At 40.9% G+C, this 20,963-nt stretch overlaps 2 protein-coding genes across 2 annotated transcripts in view; both read left to right on the top strand.

Annotated features, from left to right (window-relative positions):
- Positions 1-8,027: 8,027 nt before the first annotated feature.
- On the top strand, positions 8,028-9,821 carry LOC128874634 (uncharacterized). Its single transcript, XM_054119538.1, has one exon. The coding sequence runs from the start codon at positions 8,064-8,066 to the stop codon at positions 9,390-9,392; it is 1,329 nt and encodes a 442-aa protein (XP_053975513.1). The 5' UTR covers positions 8,028-8,063; the 3' UTR covers positions 9,393-9,821.
- A 3,189-nt stretch (positions 9,822-13,010) lies between these two features.
- LOC128875329 (suppressor of lurcher protein 1) overlaps positions 13,011-20,963 on the top strand; it is a 469,960-nt gene continuing 462,007 nt past the window's right edge. Inside the window, exon 1 of the mRNA XM_054120827.1 lies at positions 13,011-14,270. Coding sequence (XP_053976802.1) covers positions 14,268-14,270 — 3 coding nt within the window. The 5' untranslated portion in view covers positions 13,011-14,267. The remainder of the gene's footprint in view (positions 14,271-20,963) is intronic.

Genomic DNA, 20,963 nt, shown 5'->3' with positions numbered 1-20,963 from the left:
ATTTTTTGAACATAGAATAAGAATGAACTTCAAACCCGAAGTCGAACTCAACTCAACTACCTTCAAACAATGAGTGACAAAATATGCATATAAACTCCTATCAAAAGTGTCGCGCTTCTGATGAATGTGTGCAAGTTAATTATCAGATTCCTTTGAACTCAAACACGAAGTATTAGCGAGTGCAAACGTGAAAACGGTACAGTTATAATTTAATATCGCTCATCGTTCAATTTTAATTCACTCCGATGTCACAAGCGCAGCGACATTTTTGTTTCGACATTTATATTTAAATAAAGCGTGCCTGGACCGCGTACAGAGATTTAGGTGCCAAACCAGAGGATTTTCTCTTCACATGCATAATTTATCGTGAATATTATAACGCAGTGGTTTTCAAACTATGAAGCACTATCGTGTTTGCAGAGGTCCACAGATTTTTAACATAAACAAAGCAAGCATATTATAACATAGCATAAAAAACATCTTTCCATAGTATGTGACTATTACTAAAAATACTAATTCATTTTGCTATAAATAATATATCAGGAATTTTTATTTATTCTAATACGTAGTTCGAGAAACGCTGTTCAATGTGTTATGGATATTTTAAAGCAGAATCCTTTTTGGATATCGATCATTGTTTATTCATGCGCAATCAAAGTTGTTATAAATGCAGCACAAGGAATGGGTAAATAAAGAATGCCCAAGTGCGTTTCATTGGAAACTATTCGACGAATTTAATAGTTGTTGAAGTTAAATAAAATTTGTTTCGAGATCGTTTCTTCAATTTCATTTTTCCACGGAACACAACGCAATGTTTTGTTGAAATTCAACATTTATTCCATATATTATCGACAAATATTTACCTCGATGATTTCTTCGAGCGATATCGAAATCGCTTGTTCCGGAAAAAAAAAAGTAATTGTCTACGTTATAATTTGAGAGTCGAAAGAGTTGAATATGAGGTGTATTTATCTGAATCGATTGGGGCTTAAACGGTGGTTTCATTTGCTATTCATAAATTTCAATGTTCGTTTCATTATTTCGCGATTCTCGGTCCTGAATAATTCTTTCGGTTAAATCTATTCACGATTCCAAACGATTAGCTTAAAAGGAATATCGATTATTCTCAAGTAGGGTTACCAAAAGTAGTCTATTTTACCCAATCTATTAGAAAGTATATACGTGGTTTTGTTGTTCTGTGAGAAACTTGTACTAAACTAAAAATTTACTCTTTTACTTTTCTATCCTCGCTGACAACAACATCACGGACATAAAACGGACAGTGACGAATAAATCGCACGGGCGACAAGTAAGCTAGCTGCTAATCACCAGAAATATCGTGCAAATTTATGAGCATAAATTCACCTCCTCTCTCGGGTTTCGTCTTATTGCGGGAGTAGTTCTCTATTGTCGATAATTAATCGTCCGCGGTCACGGTCTGCAACACCTAGCCTCGGAATCGTTGCTCCTTTTGGACTCGTTAATTAAAAGTTTAATTAAAACCACGTCAATTAATCAGAATTCTGTTTCGGCCGGTTCTCCTCAGCGGGGAAAAAATGAGTGCTCCGCACGAGTAACCGACAGTTGTGGTGGCCTGTTGCTGCTACGTGACAAAACGGGCAATTAAAAAGTCGTCTCGGGTAGAAAATTTGTTGCACAACTAACAGACGTATAAAGACTCCGCGAAAGCAAGTTTATTGCTCAAGAAAGTTGCCATTCACCCAATAACATCTGTACATTGGCCAGAATTACTTGGCCATTTTATTTACAGGCATGAACCTTTAATTCAATTTATTATTATCAAATATACAACCATAAAGTAATGGGCTGAGTATAATAGGCGTCGCGTGGTGCGCAAGGTGGGTGCGCGCCGAGAGACTGTTCCACGTTAACTGCCACTTGGGGCGCATTGCAGCGGCAAATCCGTGCGTTGTCAGGCGAGTAATTGTATATTTTAGTAATTAGTCAAACAAAGCTATTATTAATAGAATATCAAATTACAGACGGCCGGCCAGAACCACAGAGCGATGAGTCAAATGCTGTTAATTATAATTTACCTGATTATCAGATCTAGGATTTGTATTTAGAACCTACGATCATCTTAACGAACACAAAAACCGGATGCACGGATGTTTGATAAAAAATAGAAATAATTTTCTTTTAATTTCTCTTATCTCGTTACTAATTAAACATGGATTGTTATTATTTATTATATATAAAATGACGCCGTATGACTAATCCTCGGTGCAGCGTATCTGTGACAGCGAATTAAAATCAGAATTAATGTGTTCATAAATAATGTGATAACCTAAATAGATACGTGTCATATAACCTGTTTGATAAGCTAGATGCCGCGCCAGCGAACGTGTTAAGCACGAGTTCATAAATCGTAGTGGCACGGTTTAAGAAACCTTGCAGTGGGTATAATTTAGAAACCACGATAACTAGTAGCAGCATTTCGATTAAACTCATCGAAGTCCACGATCTCGGGTTAAAACAAAACTTACACAACAACTTGCTACGCGTTTGGACTTCTGTAATAAATTTCCGTTTCTAATCATTTGGCATTTCCCATTAGTTCGTAATTGTCTGCAGGACCAATAATTTGGCCCATAGAGGGTTAACGTTACACTTGTTTCTACACGTATTTCTTTTTTTTTTTAAATTGATGGTCATTTTAGAGACTATGATGCAAAGAGTAATCGAAAGCGTTCATATTAGCGCTGAAAACCGCGGCGCTGGTCGAAATTATGGCCGAGGGAGGCAGCCTAAAACTCCGTCGGGCAATAATTACGTCGCTTTGTACATCCAGCAACATTAGCGAGTTCGGTGGGTCTTCGCAGCTCCCGGAACGCAGTTAATCGAATTACCTTTGGTGCCCGCCAAGTAACGAAGTCGAGGGGGGTATGTAGAGTGTGACCTCATTAATACGTTGCACCCTTCCCCTAAGAAGTTAGATGCGTTCTCGACTAGCGCAAATAAATTTCACCGGCTACGAGGGGAAGGAGGCCCGCAAGTTTCTTTGGAATTGTTTTACAGCCCCCCGCGGACTTCGGCGCTTTCTCTTCTCCGCGGGATTACGCGGCGGTCGGTCCCCCTCTTCGCTTTTACGCTTCCTACGTTTCTTGACTTACAGTTATACCAGCGTTCCGCTCCCGTGGAAAATTCGAGCGATCGATCACCGCTAAATTGGATTTTATTAGAGAAAAAGTTTCGTGTCCGAACGCTGATATTTCACGGCGGACGCCGCGGCTCTAATTAATGGGTCTAACTATAACGTATGATTCTTGGCGTTGTGTTAATTGGTCGATGAAATTCGTCGCGCCTCTGTGACTTCTTTCGACGGCGGAACGCATTGTGGAAACGACCCTCGTCGTCGAATAAATTATTTTCAAATGGGGCTATCGCGTTTTAATTGCTTCGAGTGTTCCCGTATGGTACTCGTTTGAATTTCGTTTAACAATTTCGACGCGAACAAAGAACGACGAATGTCCATTGAAACATTTATCGGTTTGTTTAAATGGGTCAAGCCGCTTTGTTCGAGGCTTGGATCGGAACTGAAATTAGATGTCTTGTTAGAATATGCTGAGTTCGGATTGTTTGAGCTTTCGTGGAATTAAATAATTGGACGTAATAATATTACTTTTTATTTTTTCATAGGTATTATTGTTTTATTAAATTCGATTAATGAATCATACACTTAAAGAGGTAATCACTGTTTTAGGATAGTAATAGGGAAATAAAACTAAATGAAAAACGTCGTATAACGGATGTTACAAAAATATTAGACATTATCAAATAGACATCTTCAAGTTTGAAGTTTAATTTAATCTCTTGAAAATGTTCATATCTAATAAATACTGAATTTTTATTATTTTAGAAGTTGCTATTGTTGACCTGAATATTTAATAAACATGTGCTAGCACTAAATGTACAGTATTTTATTTCTGGAGTGCTTAATAATCCTTTTTTTATCCCTACAAATATGAAAACGTTAAAATGTTTTTTTATCTTATTGGTAATATTGAATGTATGCATAGAGTAAATATGTCCGCTTTATTGGACTGCGAGGTTCCATGTCTCGTTTTTTTGCGACTCGCATCCGCACGTACGGTCCAGGCGCATCGAATATTAATCCCTTAGGGCACAACGTTCCCAAAAGAAATCTGTTGTTACAACTTTTTACTTACTCGACATTTTCAAGTGAATTTGTGAATTTAGATCAATCCTCAACTGTTTCGAACGTTGTCGCGAATTGCAACATATCGTTTCAAATGATTTATTGTAGCATTTGTAAAAATAGAAAATAATAGTTTAATAAATTTAAAAATATTCTTTCTATAGGAGACCCTAAAGTTGTAGATGAAATATCAAAATACTTTTAAATACAAATAAAACTATAAAAATAGTCTAAAGAAAAATTATTTTTAATTAGATTAGAATAATTTTTATACTTCTCACCTATTCTGGTACTGACTTTTATAGAATGCGCCAAAGTAGCATCTTCTTTAAACAAATTCCTGTCCTTGGCATGCCTTTTCCACGTAATTTACCCATTGCCTTTTCCACTTTGGATTTTCGTATAGGATCCACTCTTCATCATTCGTACCAATCCAGTCAACAAGTACGTACAATTTCTATCTCGCGACGAGGAGAAATCATTTACGCGTTGGATACATTTTGCTACTCTCGATGTTTCTTCGATCTGTACTAAATGTTGACGGCCATCATCGCTGACAGAGCTCGCAGTCGATCTTTCCTCTATTTCTTCGTTAGTTAAATTCTGTTCCACTCTGAATTCATCCGAGAGATCCAAAACGCCATTTTGAAATCTCGAGAACCACCTTTGACACTTTCCGACGTCCAAAGCGTGTTCGCCGTATACTTCACAAATATTTCTGACCGCATTCGCAACGGTGTTCCCCTTTTTGAATTCGTACAGCATGCAATGCCTCAAATGGATCTCGTCGCTTACGTTCATCGTTCGGCTATTTTCCAAAAATAAGGAAGCACAGGCGTGCGTGCTTTGAATGCCAAGGTTAGACTGACGGAAGAAAGATCTTTCGAAAGCACGTCGTCATATGCATTTACCGTGTTAACAAGATAGCTGTATTTATTTTTAAGCGAGACGACAATCTGCGTTATTTATGAGACGACTTTACACGACGTCTGCTGCGTTTAAAAATCTTCGCGGTTCTGCTTCCACGAGGCACAAAGCATGATGCATCAGCGAAACGTTAGGTTTCGACTATAATGACGTTTACGCTGACGTATACCATTCGTTTGTGTCGCTACTCGAAATTACGTACTATAACGTCGCGTATCTTTACCCAATATATGAGTATGTTTGGTCGTTGCCGCACTCTAACATTTTACGCCTGTTTAGCCGTGGTTCAAATAATTACGCTTCCTAAACCAAACAATGTAACTCTATACTGACCTATCAGCCGACTACAGCAACTAAACCCTCCTATTTCACGTGTACACGGGAAATTAGAGTTTGCATGCACATGATGTTATTTCACGTCACATTAATACACGGATACACGTGTTCAGATATACGTGTTGCCGCCCTTATTCCGTGTGCGTTTAATAGTAAGTCAATTTGAGGTTGAGAGGGATAGAATAGGTTCCATAAAATGTTAACACTCTGATGAAGAAGCAACCAACCTCTCCGTGTGTATATAATTACAGTTCAGCGAGAGAGGCCTACAGATCTACAATACTTCCAACATCTAAGTGATTATGATGCAAACTGCATAGTGTGGTAGATAGGGAAACTGATAGATAGCTCTTCTCCGTAAGCCACGTCTCATCATCCAATCCACTTATTGCAATTATACAGGGTAATTCTAGAAACTGGGGCAAGCTGTAGTTCCAGATAAAAATCAGAATTTGTATCATGGAATGAAATATATCACGATGAAGGAAATTCAATGCAGCGCTTGCAGATTGGTAGCAGAAACGGATGGAGATAACGTTAGATTGATCAAACATATCCGAATCTATTTCAACGTTTTCACCTTACTTATTTAAGCCTATATTAATCAGAAACTGTAAATAATATAGGAACTGTGAGGTGAGAAAGATAAGATAAATTATTATAATTAGAATTATGCGTTATTCAGTCAGTCCCGTAAGTATTCGTACCCTCTACATATTGAAGAAATATATTTAATTTAAATGAATGCTCATGTTTCCAAACAAATTTTTATTTGTAAATATATACACGTGGGAAGTTTATTCGTGTACGTATTTATAATGGAAAATTTGTTTGGAAACATGAAACCTATCATTTAAATTAGACAAATTTCTTCAATAAATCGTAAGGTTCGGCTAAATTCAAATAAAAAATTTACATTTTACACTTTGCATTTTACACCTTACACTTGACACCTTACACTTTACAAGTTCGCAGCCATTAGCTCGATATTCACAGCATTTTTCACCGTATAACGGGACATGAATTTCGGCTGTTCGAAAAGAAAAAGATTGTCAATTTCAAAAAATTCGATTCTCGAAGAACCTTAAAAAAAAAAAAAATCAAATGTTAGGCCTATAATTTCAAACTGATACTTCGTGTTCTGTCATCACGCGTCATGAATGTCGCGATAACGTCGCGTTGATCCTGCTTTTCTCCAGTGACGGTCGTCAAACATTGCGTTACGTCTTAATTGCCACGAGAAAAACATTTTGCTACTCGTAGAAGCGTCAAGAGTTTACCACGAAAGCGTTACACAACCATGACTACGCTAACGACGACGCCTTATCTCCGCTCAGCTACGAGACAGATCTGCGGGAAAACAAAGTGCCCGTTCTAAATCAAACAATCGATATCAGAAACGTTCGCTTCGAATGCATAGGGCTCGGCCCCGAACCGCATTTTTCGACCAAAAAATTTCGGGGCACTCGTTGCGTAGGCGTTTTTATGAAGTCGATTGGCGCGCGTCATCGGTAAATTTTCCGCGCGCAGGCGCGCTATCGGTCGCCCCGTTTTTTTTCCCGCCGTCGAGCCGGCGTAAATCACACACTTCGTTTTCTCGTCACAATCTAGAAAGTACATCCGACAGATTTACGGCGATGTATAAATTACTACAACCGGGATGTTTGTCGAAGCGATGCTCCATTGAATCGTTTACTTGCGTTCGTTCCCCTGTCCCTCCTGGTACGCCCGTCTGTCTTTGCAGACGCCAGTGACGCTCACAACAGTGGTACCAGGGGGGGGGCAATTGAAGGTACCAAAGAAGAATTTCGACTTCTTTAAGGGCTTATATTTTTATGTAGCTAGATGTACAAATTGCTGACAATGAATAGCATGAATATGAGCTGTTCATTGCACAAATCCATTAACTCTATAAAAAAAAATAAAGTTGAGAAATGCGATGAAATAATGTACATTATTTTTTAAAATTCCCTTTATAATATAAATTCAAATAAATATTCTAGAATGCATAAATACAGACGCAGCTTTCATCTAATGGTATATAAAATTAATAAGAAAGAATACCCAAGAAATAATCATCAGTAATGTTACAATTTTTACGTGATTGGTGAAATTGGTCGATTTGCGCAGTGAACGGCTTATACATAGATTCGTACCGTCGTTATTTGTAAACATTTAGAAAAATGTTCTAAAGAAATCTCAAACACAATTAAATTCAAGATAATAAAGTTAAATAAAGATGTTGAATACGATCATAAATAACGGAGATATGGCGTTCCCACCGAAATATCCCACTCTGTACTTTGGTTATTCGATAACATTTCTAAAAATGTGTTAAACAGATCTCGCGAACAATTGAATTTCACGTAAAAAAGCCAAAAAAAACTGTTTCTCTGTTGTCGATCGTGCCGCCTTGCTAAATTTCAGGATGCGCCACTGCCACGCATCGAGAGCGGAAGCTGCGTGTTTGCCGAAGAATCATTCTCGAGCGCTACTTCAAACACCTCGCAATGCTTATTTACGATCTCGCGAAGTAGCGAGGATCGAATAGGGGGATCGTATATAAATTTGGTACTTTGCCAGACACTTTCGCAGCTAGTAACGGATCCTAGCAATCAATATGGCGACCGTCAGCGCCGATCCAGCCTGCTGTTTGACCGACTCGAGGTCGAAAGTCAGCCCTCCCAGCGACGAACCTGCCACCACGCCTCTGTCCGATTCCGACGTCAATACGATCGTCGAACGGAAACTTCGCACGAAGAACTTTCGCGTTTTACGCTGGAGTTTGGATAGCTTAGGGGAGACGAATGGCTTCCTGGGCTCGTATTACACTCTGTCGGTGACGGTGAGAACTGACGACAAATCAAAGGACTTCAAGTTCTTCGTAAAAACACCGCCGCCGAGTTACAGTCCCCAATACGAGTTCCTGGTGCGCAGCAATACATTCAACAAGGAGATCATCATCTACGACGAGATGATCCCTAAATTGGGCACTGGAATCGGTCCGAAATGGGTGCCAGAATTCTTTCTAGGTAGGAATAACGAAGTGATGGTCATGGAGGATGTGACACAGGAGGGTTATGTCAATCCCGACAAATACGTGCCGTTCGATGACGATCACTGCATGTGGCTGACACGGGCGATGTCGGCACTCCACTCGAGATCCCTGATTTTCGACGAGAAGCTCCGTCGTAGCACAGGGAAAACCATCATGGACCTCTACGGTAAACTATTCGAAGAGTCGGCATTCATCGAGACGGAAATCAGAGCTCGGACGTACCTTTACGCGTGCAACTTGGGTGCCAAAGCGCTGGTAGACCTCGTCGAGGGTTTCACCGACGAGGAGAAAACGACGGTGAAGAATCGGTTGGACAGGTGGATCGTGAAGATACCCAAGCTTATGGAGCATCCTAGCAAGTACAGACACGTATTGGTCCATCGGGACGTGTGGGCCAACAATATCATGATCAAGAGGGACTCGAAGGGCAAGGCGATCGGTTGTCATCTGGTAGACTTTCAATTCATGAGATACAGCCCACCAGCGGTGGACTTTGTCTACAGCCTCTACTTGACGACCAATCGCGCTACCAGGCGTCGTTGCTACGACTCTCTGATCGAACTTTACTTAGACACGATGCGAAAAGAGCTGGCTGCCGAAGGCTTAGACATCGATGAGTGCTTTCCTCGCAGTCAATTCATCGAAAGCTGCAAGGAAGTCACCCCCTCGGCGATAGTCTACACAGTTGCCAACCTGCAGATCATGCTGCTCTCCAAGGAAGCGGTAGACAGATACTTCGTGGGTAAAAGTGACGAGCTGGAGGATGTCATGTATGGCGACAAGCGGCCAGAGCTGGTTCTCAGCCATTGCCACATGGATACTTATCGTACACGTGTACTCGAAGTAATAGAGGAAGTCAAAGATCACTTGCCAGACTATCCAAATTGTTAGCCGGTTCGATGGAACAGGGCTGCAGAGTAGACTCGCCGGTGTCCTCGTTTGTACTTGCTTTACGAGATCTGTGATAGAGGCTTCTGGAACACGGCCAGCAGGAGGTAGCTTCCTCGTTTCTGGATCCGCTGTTCGAGATTGTCGCGAGGTCTTCGAGAACGTGCCAGGAACCAAGGTCGATCGAGAGACGTGACAAAAGTGATCTGCTCCTGGGTAGATGTGTTTTGAATGCGAGTGGAAATTAATAGGGCACGTCGTTCGATCCTGGAAAGGCTGAGGACGAGGAAGAACTCCTCGAAACTATGATATCTATGGATATTCGTCTTTCATAGAGAAGTGTTTAATGTTAATTTTTTTAGTGAATTTTACTTTAGTATCACCTTTGTAATAACATAGAATAAATTCTGTGAAGTATAGTAAGAAATTGAAGTTGGAACATCGTTGTTCGTTTGTTTTAAATACATCTGGTTACGCCTATTTGCTATTAGTTAACCTCTTAGGCACGACGCGCCACTATAGTGGCTTCCTCGGATGTCATTTTTCTGCGACGGACTACTATAGCGGTTTACACGTAATTCGCGTTGACCTCTGCCTGACTGGGAAGCAGTCCCGCGCAAAATTCAGTCGTATCTAAGAGGTATAAATCTGTTTTATGAATGATAATTCTTTTCCTATTCTTCTCTGTTCAATTTTCTCTAAATTCACTTCCTTTTCTACAATCCTCAGTTTTCCTCAAATTCTCTGCATCTTATCCTTGCCCCAAAAAGCCACCCTTCTTCAATTGGAGAACGTGCGCGTCACGCAAAAGCAGAATGCAGGCCAAAAAAAAAAAAAAAACGAATTCTCCGTAGAAATTCATTGTTTCCGCGAGTGTATTTCGTTGCAGATTGTAACCTCTCGACTCTCGCGGTGAAAGAGCTTTTCACCCAGCAAACGATGATTGGCTTGCGGTGTATTTCGTGACTAAAGTCAAAACGTCAAGTGGCTGGTATTTTTCTATTAACACGTGTACGCCGACGGTGTTGCGAGGGTACGCCTGCTCGTCGGTTATAATTGATGCCGAGGATAGCACTTTGAATGGAAACGAACGCACGAGAGCGTTTCGTCCAGGGAAATTCTGTTTCGTTCGTTTTTTCTCGTTCACGTTGCCGCGTCTCTGTATTCCCTACTTTGAGATTTTTGCCAGCGGTAATGCGTACGAATAAAGCAAATACGATCCAACGAAACCGCATCGTTGCGTATTATTTTCCAAGCAGGTTCGTCGATCCCCTGTCTTTCGCTCTGCTCTCTTATTTTTACGAATTGTCCGCGACGCTACTCGAGCTCTGTCTATCGGCGGGAACCAGCCCCGACGTTTCAACGTAATTATTTCATCGGCGGTAGGGGCGGGAGGGAGGGCTTTATATGGCGGCCCACGCGCATACGCTCGCGGCTTTGTTAAACGGAGAATCGTTAAGAAAGCTAATTTTCCGCTTAAAACCATTGTGTGATACGGAGCTTTGCCAGCTTAAACGGCGTCATCGTTCTCCGTTAGACGAACTCCGTCGTAAAAGGGGAAAGGGATTACGCTTGGTAATAAACTTTGCAGAAAGCCCGCAAAAGGCAGAAAGACGGGTATGTCTAATATTTAAAGTAACTTTCCGTCCGTGACCCCTAACCGCGTGTAGGATCCGTGCGCTTCATGTTTATTGCGAGCAATATTTCTTCTTTGGCTCTGCCTCGAGGTAAAAATGAAGAGTGCCCGACGGAATTAAAGTAAAATTGGCGAGTAGTCGGTACGAGCATTAATATTAGTAGGAAATTCAACATTTTTTTTTTTTATTCAAATGGTAAGGAATAGAAACCCTCAGGGGCTGTAGCATGCGTGTACGCAGTTACAGTACGGGTTTAGCGATCCCGAGGTACCCGAGCTAGGGGCCAGTGAGAAGTTAAGAATTGATGTAAAACAATGTAAATGCGATATGGAAGAAAATATATGTGCTAGAATGGATCAAGAGGTACAACAATACCAAATGTGCTGAATAAACTACATGTTAAATCTAAACGTGGGGAATTGAAGGTAAAGTATATCCGGGGAAATATTTTCCGGTGCACTCCCCTGTATCGATTGCACACTGGGTATTAAGGATGGTGCTTGAAATACAGCTTCTAAAATATTTCTAGAACACCTGATTAGAATCTCTTTATAGTTCAGCGTATTTTGAAAGTTGCCACCGCTTATTAACGTTTTAGTTAAGAGAACCATCTCCGAAGACGGAATTACTGGTCGCTGCGATCGCCGTTGCATCGTAACAATCCGTACACAAAGCGAAAATAGTTCTCACTGTAAGGGGGGATTACCCTGCGGGCTCTACGATTCGGAGCGATCAGTGCAAAATTACCATCCCATCGAGAGCACCATCGCGCTAAGCTTGTTAATCACAGAAGCTTACTGTTTCTCGTATGCTCATTATACTTCACAGGCCACGAGCTTTCCATCGAACGATGCAGAATTATCATCGATCAGCCAATAGCATTGCGATTCCATTATCCGCATCCCAGCTGAGCTCGTTAACAGGAGCCTTCCTTTAACCATGCTCCCTCGATTATGCTACTTTGGAAATTTCATCGGTACCTACGGATGCGTCTGTTGCTTAACGAAGCTACTTAAATATTTATTCAAAGCGAAGGCTTATCGCGAGACGCGGTACGGATCTTGGCGAAACTTGCGATTCAGAGGAAGATGGTCTTCGCTCCATTCATAGAGAGCTATAATAACATTTTGATCCATCTGAGAATTTTTACAACTCGAATAGTGTCGAGGATTTGAATCCAGGTTCGCTATTAAGGCGTTATTATATTCATATTACAGTTATTATTCCCAGTACATTTCTTGCGGCAAAGACATGAGGCTCTCCTACACGATCAATTTTTCATACCGAAACGAATCAAAAAGTCCTGTTCCATTTTACAGTCCAAGCTTTCGTTATCGAGATACAAGCTGTCGAAGTCGCGAGTCTCCTGCATAGGCCCACGCGCAGCCGCGCGGTCGACTGACTGAAATGCAAAATGGCGCACGCTGGAAGTCACAGTAGCAAATTTCAATCACTTATATCTATGAAACAAACCTTCGAATTACAAAATTGTAAATGACTTTTCGGCTTCTTTCCTGAGCAGGAATCGATCTTGATAAAAAAAATATTCAACATATCTGATAACATCCTATATATTTGTCAATTTATCACAATAAATTTAAACGTTTGCACCTATTTGAAATTGTTTCTGATTGAATATAGATCTGCCAATTGAAATATTTCCATGTCACCTATCCAAAGTTGCTATTGCACATGGAACCGAAAGTACCAAAGTCCGCGAAGAAAAGGAGCGAAGGACCATGATTTCTTTCCTAGACGAAGAGATACGAGGAGCACCAGAGGGTTAATAGCGTTCAGTGGACAGCAGAGCACATCCGCCTGTGAAATCGCTGCGGACCAGACTGGCGCGTTAGGTCGCCCACACGGAAGTCTCGTGGCTCATGGAAGCAACGTTTGCAGGGCGCAGGCGTCCGGCTTTCGGCGTCCTGTGGCGGCAAGCGGGCTCGGATTTTCTCTAGTGCCGCGTCAACTGCCGCTGGGAGAGTCGTGTGCGTCGCACCCCGTCGACTCCAGCAACCCCCTTTTCGCGTGACTCTGTCACGTTCCTTCCTGACTCGCAAACAGTCACATTCGACGCGAACACGCTACGATTCTGATCTCGTTCTTATGCAAATGTCCTTCGACAATTGAACCACGACATCATGGACGCTTCATCGTCGGTTCCCTCCATCATGTTAAGAAAAACACGAATGGAGAGCGTGTTGCGCGAATCAACGACCCTGATATCTCGACTGTGCCACGACTAATTGTCATACGTCAGCTTGGACAGGCAAACGTTAGATCACTGGTGTAGATTCCGTGCAATCGAACCAGAGCGTTGGATAGCTTTCACCAGGTGTAAGGTAACTTTAATTTTGGGAGATAGGATCCTCAAGTGTCATTGATAAATATTCTGTGATGGTTAGAATTGGGTGATCGAACAGAAGTGTGCGTTGCGACTATTGTGTACCAGTTTGGGATACAGTGATCTTTGATTCGAAGTGATTTAGCTCGAATATCATCCGAGTATCACGGTTAAGTATTGTGTATCTATTGGAATACGGCGACCTTTGATCTGAGGTGACGGGACCTAATTGCCAGGACTAACTATCGGGTATCAGTTGGAATACAGTGATCCTTGATTTGGGGCAACTGAACCCAAGTGTCGGGGCTAACTATTGTCTACCACTTGTACCGCGGCGATCATTGATTCCGTATAACGGAGTCTAAGTGTCATTTAATCTACATCATTTGAAATACAGTGATTTTTTATTTTGGGTGGACCTAAGTGTCAGGGTTAACTATCGTGTACCAGTTGGAATACAGTGATTTTAGATTTCGGGAAACTGCAGCCGAGTGTCACGATCACCTATTGTGTCATAGCTGGAAGCCTCCTCGTCCCTGGAATAGAGCGGTTCTATTCCTAGCATTCGAACCGAAGTGTTCAGTGTGAGTTTCGTCCATTTCTGTGGACGACTAAGTAACCAACATAAAGGTGATCGAAAGAGTGCTAATATTCCGCAACCCCAGTGCTTCGAACGATCCCGAGTTTCTAAGACCTTCGAACCACCTTCGGAGTGGATCAGAGGTTCACTGCACTCTTGAGATTCTGGCCAATGCTCGAGGTCGAGTTTTCGTGAAAGTGCGTCGGCTATGAATTGGTGCAAAGTGCAGGCTGCCGCGAATTTAGTGGAGACGTCCGGCTGGAAAAGAGTGCTTTTATCGGGCGTCGAAGCATGAGGGACGTGGCATCCTCAACGTAATGGTGAGTACAGAATTCCCCCCTACCGCGATGGATCCCGGCGATCCAAGGTCGGCCGTCGACGGCCCTCGATTCAGACGCGTTTCGTCCGCTCGCGGAAGGGCGGAAACGCGGTCGCCGTGCCTCCGGCTAGTATAAATCTTTCAGGAAAAGATTCCCCGGTTCCCCGAAACGCTTGTGCGTTATGGATATTGTGCCGCGAGAGATGCTCTAGATAAAAAAACTGCGGGTGACACGCGCGGCGGCCCTCGTGGTCTCCAATGTTTGCACGAGAATAGAGGAAAACAGAAAAAAATATTCCGCCCGTGTTTCGACGAATTTTACGTGATTGCGATTTGGAACCTTTTTTGGAAAAACCGAAACACGTCCCGCTGCGAGAGTTGCACGTGTAAAGCATAGCGGTTGAAAGTGGAATTATGGCAATGCTCTGGCCGGGTTGGGTCGCGTGTATATTTCGTTTCGGACGTTTCGCTTATCTTTTCGTGTGTTGTTTGTGCCATTTCGCCGTGAACTCTTCTCGTTGGATGCCTGTGCTCTTTCTGAGTAACTAGGTTTTTGATAATCATTGTGTTTCTTGTTTATGGAGGACAATTTTTGAGCACTGTATGCTTCGGAATCTCTTTTATTTTCGAGCTAACTAATTTTATTAATAAAATGGTGATGGTCCCTGATATAAAAGGAAGAAAAGCAATGTTTTCTTATTAATTTAAAAAATTATACTACAATAAAAAAAATATATATTTTTCACCGAAGCTAATTTTCTCCACGCAAAACAATTAACTAACAACCCTCGAGTCGGTCGCGATTAGCGATACGAAATCGCGTTGGAATTGTTAGAAGAGTCTATATTTCCACCGTTAAAGTTGGACGGTTTGTGTGATTGTAAAGTGCTGGAGTGCTTGGAGTACGGTAAAAATACGATACGAGAACTTTTTTCTTCTTATTTACACTGGCCAGTCCGTGTACATTTTAAAGCTTTCGCGGATGCGTCGATTTTTTCGTCGAAAGCTTTACCTCGCTATTTGCACGAAAGAGCAGAAAAGAGAGGATGGAGGCAATCAACCATTAATGGCACGTGTCGAGGCGCGCAATTTACATACCTGAGCATGTGTCTGCTCTAGGTCAGACACAATGGCGCTCGCGATTTTAGACTCTACATTATTCCACTTTACGTCATACACATCGATGTCTGCCAACTGAATAATCTGGCTCGAATGCTCTAACCGGCTTAATCGCTTTATCCCGAACTATATACGACCGAAGAATGATGCTCCGAACTCGATGCTCTGGTAATTACCTTTGGTATCGCTTACATTGACAGTGGCTGATATACTACTGATTCGATGGCAATTGGGTGTGAGTACCACCTGCTAGGAGATTGTTAACCCTCTAGTAAGCAATACCGAAGTGCTATAGATACCCTCGAGTGGGTTACATATAGGTCAAATTATATTCGAATAATAAGTGATACATTTGCTATTTACTTATGCCGAACGGTTGATTCTTCGTAATTATTTAGGAGGCACACGATTATAAAAGAAAAATAAAATTCAAGCTGCATAGAAGAACAACTTGTTTCTGAACAGAGATTTCTGATTCCACTTATTGTACTTTTAGCGTTAGTTTATGGTATTGCTACGTGAATGAAAAACTTTATATAAAGTAGTAAAGCTAAGCAAAAGGTGGGATAGTTTTTAACCCACCTAACCTCAAGGGTTAACCTATATAAGAATTTTGTTCATTTCTTATAGTAAGTGCACTTCTAGGAATGTTTTCATTACGTTCTTGATAGTTTCGTGATGTCCTACATACACTTCGGTATTTAGTGCCATATTCTTTTACCTAGCCTTTGATATTAACATAATCCACAAAAGTGGACGGTACACCTGCTAGTTGTACACGATTATAAATACCTGCTGGTGTCAGAGTTCCACTTATAGGATATGCATGACTTCTACGAATCGTAGTTTGCGAACAAACATTTTTTTCCATCGCAAGTGAAACATTTGTGAATAAACATTAGGAAATCCTAAAAGTAGAGTCCTAAAACTAGGATTAGAAACGTAAAATTCATTCGAATTCCTTCTTGAGGAACTTGAGGAAAGAATAATCTTTACAATGGTAAATACCACAGATCTCTCAGAAGTATGATCTAAATGCAAAAGACGGCGCGAAGATGGTAATGTATAAACGAAGAAACTGAAAATTATTCGAATTCGTAACGAATGTATCAGCGGAATGAATAAGACGAGTCAGTGCATTAGAATCTGGTTAATCACAGCAATATGAGATTGAAAGTTCCAGAAAGTACAGATCCCAGGCAATAATTGAGGAAACCAATCCAATTACGACTCCCATTTACACGGTACATCTTCATTGCCTGTGATCGCTATTTAATATCTGTTCCTTCCGCCAACTTCACTTGTTGCTAACTGACCAGCCCTTTTACTTGTCAGCACAATCTAGCGAATATGCTTCTCGTGCAATTATCTTGATTACGTTTATCGAAGTTTCGCTGTATATTATTTCGAGTATGATTAACTAAATCTGAAACAAAGAGAAACACACTCATAAATTAAACTAAAATGATGACTTAAATGGAGGCGATTTTACTTAATATAAAATTCAACGAAATTTAAATAAATTATTTATTAAATTAAATGGGTATAGAATAATTCCTAGAAAATTGCTTCAAAAAACAAATCTCAACGCAAACAAACAAGATCTCGTTTGTTAAGCAGAAAATTATAATTTTTTAATCCCTGGAAATCCAAGCTTGTCCCTCAACACCAAACAACGACAATGGACAACTTTTCCACGAAGCGAGATGCAATTACCTCGCTGGCTCTCCACCATGTTCGCACGTCCATAATAAAGTTCGTCGCGGCAAACAGGCATCCGCAATTAAACGCGATCAGATCGATGATTAACTGCGATCGAGTGGGAAACTAATCAGAAAGTTCATCGATTTTTCACCCGTTTCGCCCAATTCACCGTCTCCGTTCACTCGAAGATTTATCATCGTCTCGGTCTTCGTTCCCTCTCTACACGTAAAAAATGATTTCGAAAATTTCCAATAACACACTGTGGCAACAGTTGCACACCCTGTTCGACTCTCAATTTAGAAGTTTCGCCATCCGCGGGAGGAGATCGTCCCGACAACGCAACACTCGGGGACATTTTTCAAGTGCTATAATTTATCCGCCGCTGGTAGGGTAGCGGTGGATGACGTTCGCGTGCACTGCTGACAACGACTATTTCTATTTCTAGACACTTTTCTATAAGACGCATACAGCTTGGGATTTGTTTTTCATTTTAGATCGCTTATCTCTCGAGAATGGTAGCTTCAAGTTAGACATTTTTGACACAGTTTTGTTTCTGAGCGATACTTTGAGGTATCGACGTTACAGCCACCTTATTATTAATATAATAGTCTGTACACACGTCATGTCCATTTAATATAGAGAGCCCGGCGGTGCATGAATACTTTATTCGGACACTGCGAGTTTCTCTCGAGTTGTCTGCGGCGCCCAGGGAGGGCTCTCTAATATCCGCTTACCAGTTTGTGTAGAGGTATCTGTTTCCCTTGTTGGTTACTGTTAGCTCGAATAATTAAGAAAAAACTTTCAAAACACCTCGCGACATTTCCTCCCGTCGTCAAAGGTGAACAAGTTGTTCGAGTGCTCCGTTTCAAATGCCTCGCTCTATATGTTCGATCTCGTTAATACCGCGATTCTATTATTATCTATTCTCGTTCATTTCTAATTTCTTGAATCTTCTTTACATAAATTCGAATAACCACACAATTCGACGAATAACGGATAAACATATGTCATCTCTGATTCGATACCTAAAACTTTTTTTTTTTAGACAGGATTTTAAACATTCCTGACCTATGTAGTCTACGCGTAGGCGTACGTGCGAGGCACGTGACACGAGTCGCTGTTATCGCTGGCACCCGTGTCAAAATGCATTTACAAGCATTGCGTTCGTTCCAGGAAATTCTAGAATTGTCGAGACGCACGCCTTTGAAATTGATTTTCCGCGTGACGGCGCGCTCTGTCGTCTATTTTCGCGAGCGTTTAATTATCTCCACGAACTCGCCCCTTTATTAAACGTAAACACACGATATAAATCTATTTTCATATTCACATTTCCGTTCACGTAAACGATGGACAAGGCGACTAGTAATATCGAGTCTAAACAAATTCAAGGGACGCTCGACGATCACTGAATAAAATAAAAAAGAAAATAAATATCGCTCGTATCATCGATCGTATTTGTCGGTTAACGCGTCATTTAACGACAGAAGCGCGACTGTCTACGACTGCAGAGACGTTTGGTGGAAATAAGTAAACAGCGTTGTGTACATCTGGGTTTGGTGACATCACGCTTCGTACAGCGCTTCCTGGTTCCAGGAATTGAGAGATCCAAAGTGGAACTTATTCCGGAATGTAAATATATTGCGATGTTTATGCACTCACATGGTTAAACGCGCCGAGAGTGCTCAACAATTTTAGCCTGGTTGTCAAGCAAAGCTGTGTCAATTTACCTTGATATCTCATATGCGCTCGGTATGCCGCGTGATGTACTTGATACACACGGAACTGCTCCGTATACGCCGGAGTGAAGATAAATGGTGTTTGTAAACTAATAGCGTCGGGAAGAATTTTTGCTACTTAATCGTCATTTGAGTCGCAGCTGCGACTGGTGAGTTATTAGGTTAATCGTTTCCGAGCGTTTAATATATTTTAATTACAACGCGCCCGTACCTAATGGCGATTTCATCCAACCTGAAATTGAGAAACTCGTGCATAAATTTGATCGTCGAATGTCCTTTTAAATTACTCTTCCATGCAGTGCTTTAATTAAGGCTCTCGTTTGTTTGGCTGAAAAATCGACTTTCGCCTTCATAAGTTCAACAGGAATTATTCTAGAATAACTAAGTCTTGACATCCTAATTCTGAGAGGTTTGATTCTAGAAAAAAACCCCAAAGGCGCCACTGTGGTATGGCCGCGTTTCCTTAAAACTTTCGGACGATATTTTTCAATTCAAGAAAGTTATAATAAAAAAAATGATGCGCAAATAATTTAAATAATTCAAGTTCGACTCAAATAACTATTTCTTCGTCGGAAGCATTCCAATTTAAGTCGCTTTTCTAACTCGCTCGCTTCATATTCATACCGATAAAACATGCACCGACTACGATCGCGATTTCGTACACATACAAAGGCAAACATTTTCCATGAAAATTTGCCGACTCGAAGTTTACTGAGAACGGGGAGCGTATATCTCGACGATGAAATTCACACGTAGATCAGCAACGGCGAGCACGTAGATCAAATACGTGTCAATGTACGGGCTGGGATCGATTCGGGTTGTACGCCTCAAAACGCTTGTAAGCGCGTGCATTTACGATCATTGCACGTGTTGCAACACGGAAGCACAGAACGACGGGGGTGTACGTTTTCTTGGCAATCCGAATGGCTCCTGCAGCGGGGAAGAAGTCATAAACCCCGGCCTCTGTGCTGCGCTCGGCTTCGAACGCTCGATAAATAAAGCTGCCACAGTGGCGTAAATTTCGGTTCACACTAAGTTATAGGGGGCGCAACGAGTGTATCGTTCCGTCTTAAAAGTCAGTCGGAAAGTGCACGCCGCAAGGTATATCATCGTGGAGCGTTTAAGAGGACTGGCCAGTCAAGCTCCGAAATAAAGTCTCCTTTGGGAATTAATTCCGAGGATACGAATGCAAGTCCTGACATTTCTTTTAACCTGATATTTGTTTGTATCTCGTAAGGAAAATATTTCTTCGGTAGAATTTCTCTTCACATCGAGTTCTGACATTTCTTTTAACCTGATATTTATGTGGATCTCGTAAAGAAAACATTTCTTGAATAGAATTTATCTTCACTCGAATATTCATTAGGTTGTATAAAAAATCAATCGAGTCAGATATTTTCTGGACTTATCGACATATTCTAATGAATGAGCATGTCGAAACGAGTGAAATAATTTAATCGCAGAGAAAGAAATGGCTACAGTGCCGATTCCCTTCAATATTGGTCATTGTACTCGATTCGTTAAAAGAATTTCAGAAGTAGCACGCAACGTCCATCCAATATTGATTGCATAAATACTAAAGGAATATCTATAAAAGTCTGATTTCTATGGTTTCGGTTTTATTTCGTTACTTTAACAGAAATCTGAATTGAATTGTTTTTTAAAATAGAAGTATGCATTTAGTAACATCTAAATCGAAACCGTAGAAACTGAATTCGAACGAAGAGTTTAGTTTTAGCTTGCTTAACCCATTTACTGGCAACTACGAGATGTCTCGTAGTTCAAATTGATTGTAATTACTCAATGGATAAGTTTATAGCCTTTCGAGTCACGAATTATTGCAAAAGAAAATCGGAAATTTTCTTTTTAAAACAAGAAATTTAATATCACTTTTTGGCGCTTCAGGCAAATCGCTTTAAATTTGCCTGACAGTGAATGGGTTAAAATGATATCGGTTTTTAATCAGCAATTAATACATAGAAAAATTAATTCCTATGTCTTCGTTCGTACTTCACAAGTTTTGATTAGGTAAATACAAGATACATTCAGTTTTCAGAAAATTGTTAAATAAATAAGATAAATTAATCTGATAGATTAATTTAGACTACTACGATTAACTGATTTGGAAAAAAGAA

The sequence above is a fragment of the Hylaeus volcanicus genome, chromosome 4 (genome assembly GCF_026283585.1).
Source record: "Hylaeus volcanicus isolate JK05 chromosome 4, UHH_iyHylVolc1.0_haploid, whole genome shotgun sequence".
In the NCBI taxonomy this organism is placed as follows: domain Eukaryota; kingdom Metazoa; phylum Arthropoda; class Insecta; order Hymenoptera; family Colletidae; genus Hylaeus; species Hylaeus volcanicus.
The sequence above is the reverse complement of the archived record's forward strand: the minus strand, read 5'-3'. Positions and strand labels throughout refer to the sequence as shown.

What these genes read in the sequence shown, in the direction of transcription:
- LOC128874634 (XM_054119538.1), top strand. Translation starts at nt 8,064, where the DNA reads ATGGCGACCGTCAGCGCCGATCCAGCCTGCTGTTTGACCGACTCGAGG.